General features: G+C 39.8%; 1 protein-coding gene across 2 annotated transcripts in view; it reads right to left on the bottom strand.

Annotated features, from left to right (window-relative positions):
• Positions 1 to 12,164, bottom strand: part of FBN2 (fibrillin 2) — a 116,033-nt gene extending 103,869 nt beyond the window's left edge. For both annotated transcript variants that reach the window (XM_053931315.1, XM_053931314.1), the window contains exons 1-5: positions 11,753 to 12,164; positions 10,888 to 10,970; positions 7,382 to 7,480; positions 6,799 to 6,894; positions 4,413 to 4,508 (exon numbers count right to left, since the gene is read on the bottom strand). In XM_053931315.1, the coding sequence (XP_053787290.1) occupies positions 4,413 to 4,508; positions 6,799 to 6,894; positions 7,382 to 7,480; positions 10,888 to 10,970; positions 11,753 to 12,006 (628 nt within the window). In that variant the 5' untranslated portion in view covers positions 12,007 to 12,164. The remainder of the gene's footprint in view (positions 1 to 4,412; positions 4,509 to 6,798; positions 6,895 to 7,381; positions 7,481 to 10,887; positions 10,971 to 11,752) is intronic.
• Between the last annotated feature and the right edge of the window lie 493 nt (positions 12,165 to 12,657).

Genomic DNA, 12,657 nt, shown 5'->3' with positions numbered 1-12,657 from the left:
GCAGAAAATAACCCAAGACCACATGTTCCACTTCCCAAAGGCTAAAATTGGACTGAAGATTAATTAAACTGATGTTTAGCAGGTCAGTCTTTCACTTACTCTACACTGAAAGAAAAGAAACAGGAAGACCATAAAAAAAAACCTCTATTCTGGCTTAGGATGATAGCAGCCATTAATAAAGGGAAAAAAAACAAAATAAAACAAAAAAACCCACAACAAAATTAAAAAGCTACCTTCCCAAGACTCTCACAAAAAGAGATGAGCTTGCTGATCAAAAAAACATTTTTGCTGTTAAGCAGCTCATGGTACTGCTGGCATCAACAGATAGGAAAAGCTGTGTAAAGTTAAGAGGTCTTCTAAATGCCTGTCAGAAGTAGTTTCTTAAGGAATTACATTTTCTGTTTCCTCATTTAGACCTGATCGCTTTCGCTTGATCACACACAAGCATCTTCAGCAACACTGCAGACTAAATATATACTAGATTTCTTCTTTATAATAAAATTGTATTTGAGAAGTTGACTCCTATACAAATCTGTGTCAGTTTGCTGTGCTAGCTTAATTTTAAACACATGTATTATCCCCAAACATCTCTATAACCCCTGTCCCATCAGCTGCTTCAGTGTGTGTCCACTTCAGTTCTGTATTATTCTTTACTCTTTTGCCTCAGTTACTACAGTCTCACTCAGTTACTACACACTAACAAGTACAGGATGCTTTTTGCTTCGTCCTGCTTGTTTCCCTGTGCTGTTGGTAGCTTTTCCATCCACTGCCAAGCTTGAAGAAAAACTCTATCTCATATTGCATTCACAAAATTTTAGTCTCCCAGAATGGTTTGGGTTGGAAGGGACCTTAAAGCCCACCCAGTGCTACCCCTGCCATGGCAGGGACACCTTCCACTGTCCCAGGCTGGTCCCAGCCCCAGAGTCCAGCCTGGCCTTGGGCACTGCCAGGGATCCAGGGACAGCCACAGCTGCTCTGGGCACCCAGTGCCAGGGCCTGCCCACCCTGCCAGGGAACAATTCCCAATATCCCATCTAACCCTGCCCTCTGGCAGTTTAAAGCCATCACCCTTGTCCTAACCCTACCTACCCTTGTAAAAAATCCCTCTTCAGATGTGTTTTAGACCCCCTTTAGGCATTGGAAAGCTGCTACTCAAATACTGCACTTCCTTAATTTTCCCCATTTCTTACCTGCCAAAGCTTGATAACTTTACCTGAAATTCTCTTCCCTCTGCAAATGGATGTTTTTCCCCAGCTACACATTTCTACTCATTCCAAACCCTTTTACTTCCCATTATGAGCCATTTATTATAGAGTAAACAAGAACTGTTCTTCCACCCTCTATATGGGATGAAGGCAAATTACATCAGTGACAAGATTTGCCTTTCTCACTTCTCCCCTTTATCCCGTGATAAAGAAGGAAGAAAATACCCTTGCTCTTCCACAGCTTCATATCTCTCAAGACTATAAATTTTAAAAAATGCACAGACCATGAGCAGTGATACAACTATCATTTACAATGTTGAGAAACCAAAGGAATTGGTCATGTTAGGAAAAAAATTGTCCTTATACACACAACTGAGAATGAGGTCTCTTGTTCTGTTGCTCTTTCTTTTTTCCATTCTTTTGCTCAACTGCAAAAATTTCAAGATCTTTGTTTTCCCCTTTAAAACACCACACAAAAATCTTGGATCCTGTGGGCTTACAAACCAAAGACAAGCAGCTGACCAAAGACCAGATTTGACAGGAAATGTAAGAGGTACATATCAGAAAAAAAGCAGGAACTCCCAAACAGGTTTTTCTCTCTTTTTAACCCAGCAGAAAGCCTCAAGTTAAATACTCTGATCATGCCAGTCATCAGTTACTGCTCAGCCTCCTGTCTCCAGCCCGGAAATTAGTTTGCTCAGAGCCCAGATAGCTGAAAAACCAACCACATTTTATCAATTTTATCATACAGCTTAGGCTGGAAGGCCAAGCTGAAGGAAACCTACACATGTTCTGTATTAGAAAGAAAATACCTAATTTTAAAGAACTTAATTTATAGAACCATAAAAAGTATGCATTAAAAACACAATGATGTAAATAAAAATTACAAAACAACGTCTCTTATAACTTTGAGGCGATTTGCAAGGGAAGTTCACATATCCTTAAACCATAAAATTTTACTCAGAGTTATGAACTGCTGCTAAATTCAGTTTAAAATTAAACCACTGAGACACTTGCTGTAAAATATTACAGGCAGCTATGGCAACCCACAGATGAAGAAATCACTGCATTCTGTTATTTATTGGAAAGCATAAAACATTACATTAAAAGCATAAATTACAAATTACTGTTGTACTAAATAGGCATTTAAGGCATCTTTTACAGTACTTTCATGTGCTCCACCTCATCTAAAGAATAAACAAAACAAGCACTTAGATACTTTTTAAAGTTATTATCATGATATACTATAGAAATCATCTTTTTTTAACTGAAAAATAATAAAATAAATTAGTAACTTCTTTATTTGAATATGAGAAGGTCTATGGAACACCAAGATCAGGCAAAATTTTACCTATCCGTGTCAAAGCTGTAAAAAGCATGTTATATTAGATGAGATATATTAGATAGTTTTTATATATGCAATTATATATGCTATATTTTATTGACAGTGACAGAAAGAAATTTGGCTTACTACCTCCAATTTCAAGCAATTAAAATGTAAACCTCTAAATGAAATAACTAAATTTTCAAATACCCACAAAAGGCAGATGAACTCTTGCAGAACAAGAGCACTCTACACAAAATTGAAAACCTAGTACTTTCAAGGAGAGCTGGGAAAATGGATGCCAAAACACTGATGTTTAAATTTCTGTACAGGGCTTGAATTCTGCAGCTAAAGATTTCACAATGAATGGTAAGAAAGCAAACCTAAACCCTTTCATATTCACAAAAGTTAAGTTGCAACACCCACATGTAGTAGAATCTTTTAAGCTTTGAAGGTCAAACTATTTAAAGTACAAATATCATTACTAAAAGCTCTGAGCCATCATCACAGCTAGAATCTGTCATATGCATTAATATGATTTCACCACCCTGAATGTAGTCAGAGAACAGAAGCAAATCATAACTAAGAATGATTTTTTTTTTAAATCTGGGACAAAAAGCAAGATTGTTAAGTTGTCTGGAAATAAATAAAAAGCATTTCTGAATGCAATCAACTAAATTAAAAAAAAAAAAAAAAAAAACATTTTGAATATTGCAATTCTATCATACCATAGTTCAGTTAGAAGTATAATCCACCTTAGACACATAGCCCAGACTGCAGAATTTGCAATGGTAAAATCCATCAGAAGTAAGGCTCAAATTATAAATTACCCTAACCTTGTCCAATCCCTTGAAAATCCATTCTAAGCAGAAAGACTTGGTAACAGGTATACATTGTGCATGGACATATCTCTGAATGGCTATAAAACAGCTCTAAGTAGTAACAAACTTTTAACAAAATACTACTTCTTATTTCTCCACTAACCAAACTGTGTATGATTTGAGTCCTTGTGCTTGCTTCAGAAGAAGCAACTACAGGAAATGGGGTAAATAGAAAACTGTAAATCAGGTTTTAAGAATGAAAACAACAACAAGCTAGAGACAAACAAACTGATCCTTTACATTTCTCTCATGCTTGTGATACCTAGTGGGTGTATAAACCAGCCTGGAATTGCAAACAGAAACTCCTGCTTTTTCAGAATTTGGGTTTTTAGTTCCTTTACCTCCAGGGAAATTATTTCCATTTCACAGTTAACAAATGCTAAAAAAAAAATTAAAATACATAAAAAAGGTGCAAGGTGATTTTTCCAAACTTACGCTCAGAACTCTGAGCATTTCACTGCTGAATTTGAAAAAAGGGAATTCCACAGGACTCCCTTCAGAAGCCACCTCTGAGATGCATTGTGGAATAAGAATGGGTTTAGGAAGATACCTGTACTAGGGTAATTGGTTATTTTTCAGTCTTTCCCTGACTTCCTCCCAGAATAAATTACTTCCCAAGTTCTTCTTATGAAAGAGGTGTTATACAGAAAAAAAAAAAATCCTTCAATTATCTAGACTTACCCAATCCCAACACCACCAGCAATTTTGCTGGATTGTTATTTCATGTAGCAGAGAGCAGAAGACATCTAATCTTTTAACTATTATGTGGACAAAATATGCAGCCTAAATGAGCTGAATTTCCTACCAGTTAGGTTTTGGACATGTCAATTTTTAATGTGTCTGCCAAACTAAAAACAAAAAAAGGAAGACATTTTCTAAAATTACAAATAATAAGTGGTTTACTGAAAGTTTACTGGCTGAAAATACACAGTGTAAAACACATACACACAGCATTTTTTTGTATACAACTACTCACAGTTTCCTTCCTTAAATTTCTTTTACCTCTTTGGCACTGAGGGCCAGTGAAGCCATAGACGCAAGCACAACGATTGGGTCCAACACACCGTCCTCCATTCTGACAACCACTCTCACAGACAGCTTCAATTAACAAAACAAACAAAAAGGTTAATAATATCATGGCAATGACATTTCAAGATTAACATATGCGTCATTTTAAAAATATTCATTTTTCACCCACTGCTCTGTCTTCCTAGGCCTGAGGATGGAGCTGATCTCCCTCCTACCACCCCCACCAGCAATGGCTGTGCAAACCAAATTCCATCAGTACCTGCTCATATTAACTGCAAACAGCTGCTCAGCAGAGGTTCAGCACAGATCAACAGCACATGTTCAACTTCAGTGTGTTTTAATCAACTGAGCAGCTCTAGTCACTCATAAGAACTTATTATCCCTCACTGAAGTTACCTATCCATCAAACCTCAACTATTTTTTGGGCATCTTAAGTTGTGTTGTTCAGTCATAACAGCAAAAAAACCTCTTGAGAAGAGAAAGGAGTCCAAGAGAGAGATAATCATCTTTCAGTTTATGCTGCTGGAAGGAGGAGTGATGTTTAGAAGCAAAGTAACTCATCATTTTTACATGAAAAAACTCATCATTTTTTACCTGAAAAAACCACTTGTTTCTTAAAAGATCCTGACAAAATTTTTTTTGTGGTGAGGGAGGAAGCTGGGTGAGGTGAAAGGGTTATAAATCCACAGTGCATTTAGATGAGAAAGATATTTCACTGTCATGGGACTTCAGAGCACCCACTCATAATCTTTACCAATGGTCTGAATCAAGCACAAAGCTTCCTGCCAGACCACTGAATTTTCTCAGTTCAAAATGAAGACGGTTCTTCAGAGAGGCTGAAAAACACCATTAAAAGAGTCCCTTAACCAACTCGCTTCAGCTACTTTCTGACTCATTGCTTCAGGTCATTGCTTCTAAATTGTCCAAAATTAGCACATGTTCCAAATCAAAATATTTCAGATACAGGACAGTCACAACATTTTTAAAACTTTAAATTTTTGGTCTCGAAGTCATTAGGCTGCCTTCCTAAACATGTCTCCTCAGTTTGGATGTGGTATTTGTAACACATATGAGTATCCAGGGCAAAAGACCCTCAGAAACCAAGAGAAGGTAATAATTTAAAACTGAAAAAAGGTATACATGACTCCTGTATCATAGTGGAGAGGATAAAATATACTGTTTTGTGGAAATGTAATAAAGCCTTACTTCTTACCAAGACCCACCAAACAACATTACCTTTTCCAGAGAATGTACACATAAAATGAAGATATTTTGCTGCATGTGTTACACTACTGAATTAATGGACAATGGCATTTCAGCAAGACAGTTAAACAGATTATATACAAATAATTTTTTCTAAATAGAAATAAAAAACATATTTACATTTTTAAGACTGTCAAAGAGACACATATTCATAATCCTGCTTGAAATTTTAACCACATGATACACTGAAACCAATTTCCAGAGGTTGTTCAGATTTTCTGGATTGCTTCAGGGTCACAGCTGAATTGAAAATTCAAATATCTTTTTATTTATTCACTGGAAATTTGCCTTGTCTGAGAGCATTCAGGTGCTGACCCAATATTTTAACAAAAGTAGGAAAGGACCAGCAACCCTTAATACAAAATTTCACTGTGGCTAGGGTCACAGGTCAGGATTACAACTATTTGCCAAAATTTTAGAGAGTTGTATCCAGTTAAAGCAAGAACAAGACTGTTTTCCAGTATTTATAAAAATGACTATGACAAAAAAATATCTTCCACAATATTCAGTCCATCTGGTTTTTTCAGAGCTGCCGTCTGTCTCTAGTTCTTTCAGACTGCTTTATGCAATTAATGTCTCTCCTAATTGGTAATCAGCTAATTTGAGAATACACTTTGAGTCTTTCTTCATCCCTGCAGCCTTTAGGGACTTTTATTGTTTGCTAAATTGCTACAGCTTGTAAACACTGTGGTGTTATAGGTAAAGCTTGGCAAATAATTCACTTTCTAGTTTGTCTGCCAACCCAAAAAGGTATCCAATAGCTTGAGCCATATTTAATCCTTTTTTCCTTAGACTAAGTAGAAAACAGAAAAACATTCTTCAACCCAGTAGTGAGACTACTGTTCTGAGGTAGAGAAAACTTTGTTAAAAGAGAATGAAAAACTAGTGAACATCTGGTATGAAGAGTGGGATGCACAGTGATGTTGCTCCCCAAGGGTTTTCCAAAACCTCTCGGTGAATCCAATCTGTAACTTGAATTTTAGAGAACACAAAAGCACTTCATGCAGGAAATGACTGCCAGACAAACAGCACACCTCAAACCAAGCATTTCTTTCAGGTGTTTCACTGTACTTCAATCAAACTGGCTGTGACTTACGCTGCTCACAGTGGGCACCAGAGAAGCCCTTCTGGCACTGGCACAGCTCATCCCTGCACATCCCACCGTTCCTGCAGCTGATGCTGCACTGCTGTGCTGCAGAGACACCCAAAATCAGCCAAAAGCACCACAAACGAATGGGCTTTTACAGTCTTTAAAATGGGATCTGAATGATGGGCTTTGTACCATCTAAGCTACACATTTTAAGTGTATACTCATGGAGAGGTTTTCTCGAGTTTTTCATGATTATGTTTTAACTGGAACTTTCAATTGCATTGGAAACTGTACAATTTTAATTTCTTACCAAAATGGACTCAGTGAAAATGTAAATACCACACACATTCATTTGTAAACTTCCTTCTCTCTTTAAGTGTATTTTATTTAAATTTGTCACACAGAATGAACAGGCATGTGTGGTATAACAAACTTGATAAAGAACTTGAGGTGTTTTACCTAAGCATAAATTACACTTGCATATGCAGTAATGAGAAGTTATTTTTAAGGAAATTGGCATTTTTGTCATTGAAACTTGAAGAGAATGACTTTCAAAGAAATCTCTAATGAAAACACAGTAAGTCCTTACCAGGTCTTGATCCACATGTGGGTGATATCTGCCCATTGGCACAAGTGCACATGTTGGGACGGGAACAAAATCCGTTACCACAGCTATTTCTGCAAATTGCTGAGGAAGAACACAGAAAGAGAGTGACAGGGATTAACAGCAACCTGAAGCTTAAACCTGAAGAAAAGAAAAAAAAAAAAAACAAACAACAACACTTGAAAACTCACTTCATTGGGACAACTATTACACATGCAAAAGTAATTTTAAGTTAAATAAAGCTAACTGAATTTTGGCATAATCAGTATCTCTTGAAAAATTTGAAGACAATCAGAACTAGATCAGGCATATTCAAACATTGACCTGACCACTGAAACCAGGTAATCAAGTCTTTCCCCAATTAGAAATACCAGCCAATCATGCAGGCAATGTAAAATCATTAAAAATATGTCTTTTAGACCACAAGACTTATGAGAAAACATTACCAAGAACCCAAGATTTGAAGGAATATAAACAATGCCAATTTATTTTATGGGCTTCACTCTTATAATCACCATTTTGAAGGCATTTTAGGGTCTTTCTTTTTTCTTTTCCTAAGATTATCTGCCCTTTACCCAAAGCAGTTTTGTGGGAAGTCCATGTGCAAATGCTGGACTTTGCAGATTTTGTGGGTCTTCCCTAAATATAGTTTCCTGTACTCATATAGCTCCCACACTTTTATTAAAAAACTAACCATAAAATCCCCAGGAAAGCTTATGTACCCCACGTGTGTGTGTGTCACATGCCTGACCTTGTGCCATCCCCCTGATGACCCAGAGTCCTGCCTTCCCTTCTCACTCACCATCCAGCACAGCTCCAATGAAGAAAGGAGTGACAGAACCACAAGAAAAAGAGCTAAAACTCAAAATTAGTCTAAAGCAGATCCAGATTAATACATCAAATTAATCTCCTCAAGTAACAAATGAATCAAAAGAGAGCCTGAGGCAGTAAGAGCCACTATAGCACAAAGCAGGAGGACTTCAAAAATACATATATTGTGCAACAGACAACTTGTATAGCAAAAAATCCTCAAAACCAAACAAATACCACCAACAAAAATACCCCAAGAATCACAATTTCTTTGTAAATAGGCCTAGAGTTTTGTGAGAACCAAATAATCTGGCAGCACATCTCCACTGAAGGACTACAATGGAACAAATACCTTGAGGTGATCACGTGCCACACCACTCTTTGGGCATCAAAAAGATGCAAAACACATCGTCTACACTTATCATTAAATTCTGCTACAATTATGTCCCAAACGTGAAGGTATGACAGGTCAAAGAGTTTGTGGGATTTTTCTGTTTAGCTGGAATTAGAGACGTACCATGGACTGACTTAAAATACTATTCCATAAGCAGAAGTAAAAGTGAGAAACAGGAGTTGGATTTAGAGCACTTGACAAGCACCAGAAATGGGGCTGGTTTTTTATATTCCTGTTCAGTCCATCTTTATACACCACAAGGTCAATCTCCTGATAAAGCAAGGTTTACATTTAGTCCATTTGTTAATTTATTATCCATTAAGGAGTAATTTTTTCACCAACTGAAAGCCCTAGACCTTAAGGCATATCCTAAATATGCTTTCATCAGAACAGTTTACTCTGTATAACAAAAGAGTAAAAGTAAGCAGACCTTTGGTTTTTAGATAAAAGATCACTTTTAATCATAAATGTGCCACAGACCACCAACAACCACCACCACATCATCAGCTTGAAACACTGTCAGGTTAGTCAGAATGGTTTCTTTTTCACCTACCACTGGCTCATAGATTTCTCCTCATGAAAAACCACTTTAAAATCACCAGTTACAAGATGCATCCATTATAATCAGCACATCTCCAATAGGAAGTTTGACAGCTTGTCCAGCATCCTGTGCAGGAGGCTTTTTCTAGGTGAAGAACTCTAGCTAAAGGGAATGTCATCTCCACAGACATTAAATGTGAGCATGTAAATCTGTACACTTAAACCTTCACCAAAAGCAGAAACAGAAAACTGTCACAGATAATATTTGGTCTGCCAAAATCACTCACCCTATAAACACATCAGAAAGTGCAATTTTCTTTTCAATTGCTTACTGCAATTAGAGTACAGTAAATTAAAAATAAATCAAATATTATTGTGGATGTGGGCAGACCTGAGACCAAGGCCTTTAAGAAGGCACTGAGAGTCACAATTTAGAGGATATTTTGTAAGGATTGCTGAAAGCCCCTAAACATATTTGAGCCAGACACACAGCTGAATCTGAAAAGCCTCTCAACAGCAAAATAGGCAGCCTAAATCCTTCTTAAAATCTCTATTTTACATTAAAGTAAACCAGTATTGAAAGAGTTAATAAATGTGAACAGGACATTTTGAGGAACTCCTTGGATACCACACTGGCATTAATAAAATGATCTTCCTCTGAATGGCACCATTATTCATTTGGCACCATATCCTGGGAAATTCTGGGTCAGTTTGTGGTGAAAATAAGTGTTACATGGCACAGTTATCCCCAATATTAGCTAGTAAAGTTTAACCATGTAAAACCAAAAGATGTGAACAGGTGAGGGAGGCCTGGAATCATAAAGAAAAGCCACCAAAGGTCAAAAGTTTGGCAGACCTAGGCTTATCACCCTTCCCTTGCCCAGTTTCATCCTGCATGCCTGCAGTTTATCAGATGGATAACTGCAAACACCTACACTGCTTGCATAAAGAGCAGTTATGTTCTTGAACCTGGATTCTGAAGTCCAGCATACTTATTAACAAAACAGACAGTGACAGGCTAGATTAAATGGCAACAGAGTACAAATTTAAGGTCTGAAGGAATTTGTCTACTATCAACTGTTACCTAACAGAAAGTTAAGCTTCATTTTCTTTTCCATGGCAAATATCCCCAAAGACATCATCCCACCAAAGCCCATTCCCACACACAGAGCTTTAGAGCTTTTTTCCTTCTTCATTTTTTTTGCCATGCCATGTATGTCAAAAATCACATCTGCCAGCACAGTACCTACCAAGACCAGCCAGTAGCCAGTCTACATGCCTGACAGCCATCAAAACACAGCTAAAAATAACAGACAAGAGAGTAAGCATCCCAGGTATAAAGAAGTTTTCTATTTGATAGTAATTCCAAGTTTCAGAGAGCTTCAAGATCTGATTTGTTTACATCAAGAACTTTTGGCCTTTTTTTTCCCTTTTATTACAGTTCAGTATTTGATTTGACAATTTTTTTTTCCTTCGCTGTCGTGGGTTTTCTTTAAAAACCAGGTGGAGATGTGTCTCTTATGAACATCCCAAGGTCATTGGACAGTCCTTCAGTTACAACAAATGTGAACCTGTAACTCCATCTTGGTTAGTCTTTTTCCCCCCTTTCCTTTTTTCCGTTATTTCTAAAAATAACATGAATTATGGAACTGAACTGGCTTTTCTCATGCTGAATAAACAGGGACTCATAGAAGAATATTGACTTTTATTTTTACCCCTTGAGCAGTAGAAGCGGTCAGACACTTACGAACAATGCATTGATTTCCTCCAGAAAGTGTTTTCCATCCAGGGCAACAGTAGGAGCGAAATCTAGAACCACAGACATTTGGCCTGCAACACAGACAAATCAGTAAATGCGTATGGGAAAATAGGAAGCACTCTAAAGAGAATTTAATGTTTTACATACATACACAGGAAGAATCCAGCTGCATAAAACAAACAAAAACTGCATAGTGAAGTTGTCTACAAAAAAAAAAAATCTCCCCAAAGGAAAAAAAATCTTCCTCCAAGGCATTTCATTTTGTGTTAGTTCAACTGATTAGTGTAAAGAAGAGAGGTAGATGAGGCAAGAGCAGGCCACATTTATCCTTCTTGCAACAACTGAGGATATGGAAGGGATGAGATTGATTCTTCTTTCATTCAAAGTCTGAGAAGCACTGCCATAAAAACGGGCTTGTTGCTGTCATCTGACACTAGACACAAGCGATGCCTGCTCGTAAGGATACATAAACTCAAAATACCAAGAAGTCCCTGAAACATCAGAAGAAGAAAACCAAACCAAACTCTGCATCATTTCTTTGTAGAAAGTCCCCAAAGAAGTGAGCAGCAAAGTATCTCAGTATCGAAAGACGCTGGACCAAGGGAGCCAAATGAGGTCAATTCGTTAGCTGTAAAATAGGCCCCCCACAAGGTCTGCTTTTAGTTAAATTGCACTAATTAGGAAGCCAGATTCCACAGGCAAACTCCCAGCTTAGAGAACCGCGAGTCCTCAGCCTCAAAGAGACGGGAAAGGGGAGCAGCACCGGGGGCACACACCGACACGGGCTCTGGCTGGGGAGATGCCCTGGGGAGCAAACAGGCGGCGGGGAAGGGGGTTTCAGCCTTGCCCCTACCCTCGGAGCGCGTCCTGCTGTCCTCGCCTGCGGACCCGACCGGCGGCGCTCCCGGCCCAGTCCTCCCGGTGCCCGGCGGCGGTGGCCAAGGAGCCACCCGCTCCTGAGGGAGCGCGGGGCGCCGGCCGATGCTGCTGCTGCTGCTGCTGTCGCTGCTGTCTCCCGGCCGCTCCCTGCGCGCACAGCGCCAGGCAGCCCAGCCACAGCGACAAGAAGCAGCAGCGCTGCGCCCAGAGCCGCCGCCGCCTGCCCATGCTGCGGCTATCCCGGCGGGAAGCGCGCCGGCAGCCGCGGGCGGGAGCGCCGGTCCCCCACCGCCCTCAGCGGGCACGGGGCAGCTGCCGAGCGGCGAGAGGCTTCAGCCTGCCCGGCCGGTGCCAGCAAAGGCCGGGGTCCACGTTGTTCGCACCCACCCCTCTGCGGAGAGGGGCGAAAAAGAGGTGAATAAAAGCAGAGTAGGTTGGGATTTTCTCTCCCTCTCCACCGCCCTCCTGCCCCTCCGCCGCAACAGGAAATCCAAGAGAACCGCGCTGAATTTTCCCTTAAAAAATAAGAACCAGACGATAATTAACCGCGGCTAAATAAACGTGCTGAGGCAGAGTGAGAAGGGAGCGAAAAGCCCCTGCCCAGCGCCAGGGGCGGATTTACAGCGAAGGGAGGCGGAGGAGGGGCCGGTGCCGCCGGGCCGCTGAGGGGCTGGGGAGGGGGAGAGGAAGGGAGGGAGGGGGCCGGGAAGAGGGGATGGAGGAGAGGAGAGGAGGAGAGGGACGGGACTGGCAGCCGGCGGCTGCTGGAGGGAACGTGGGGGTCTCGGAGAGCGAGCGGTGCAGGTAGAGCTGGTCCCAAAGGCAGTTCAGCGCCTTCCTTCGGTTCTTCCTAAGCTCCGGGAATTACGCCGTGGGATG

This window comes from Vidua chalybeata, chromosome Z (assembly GCF_026979565.1).
Source record: "Vidua chalybeata isolate OUT-0048 chromosome Z, bVidCha1 merged haplotype, whole genome shotgun sequence".
NCBI lineage: Eukaryota > Metazoa > Chordata > Aves > Passeriformes > Viduidae > Vidua > Vidua chalybeata.
Note: the sequence above shows the minus strand (reverse complement) of the source record. Positions and strands in the feature narration are given on the sequence as shown.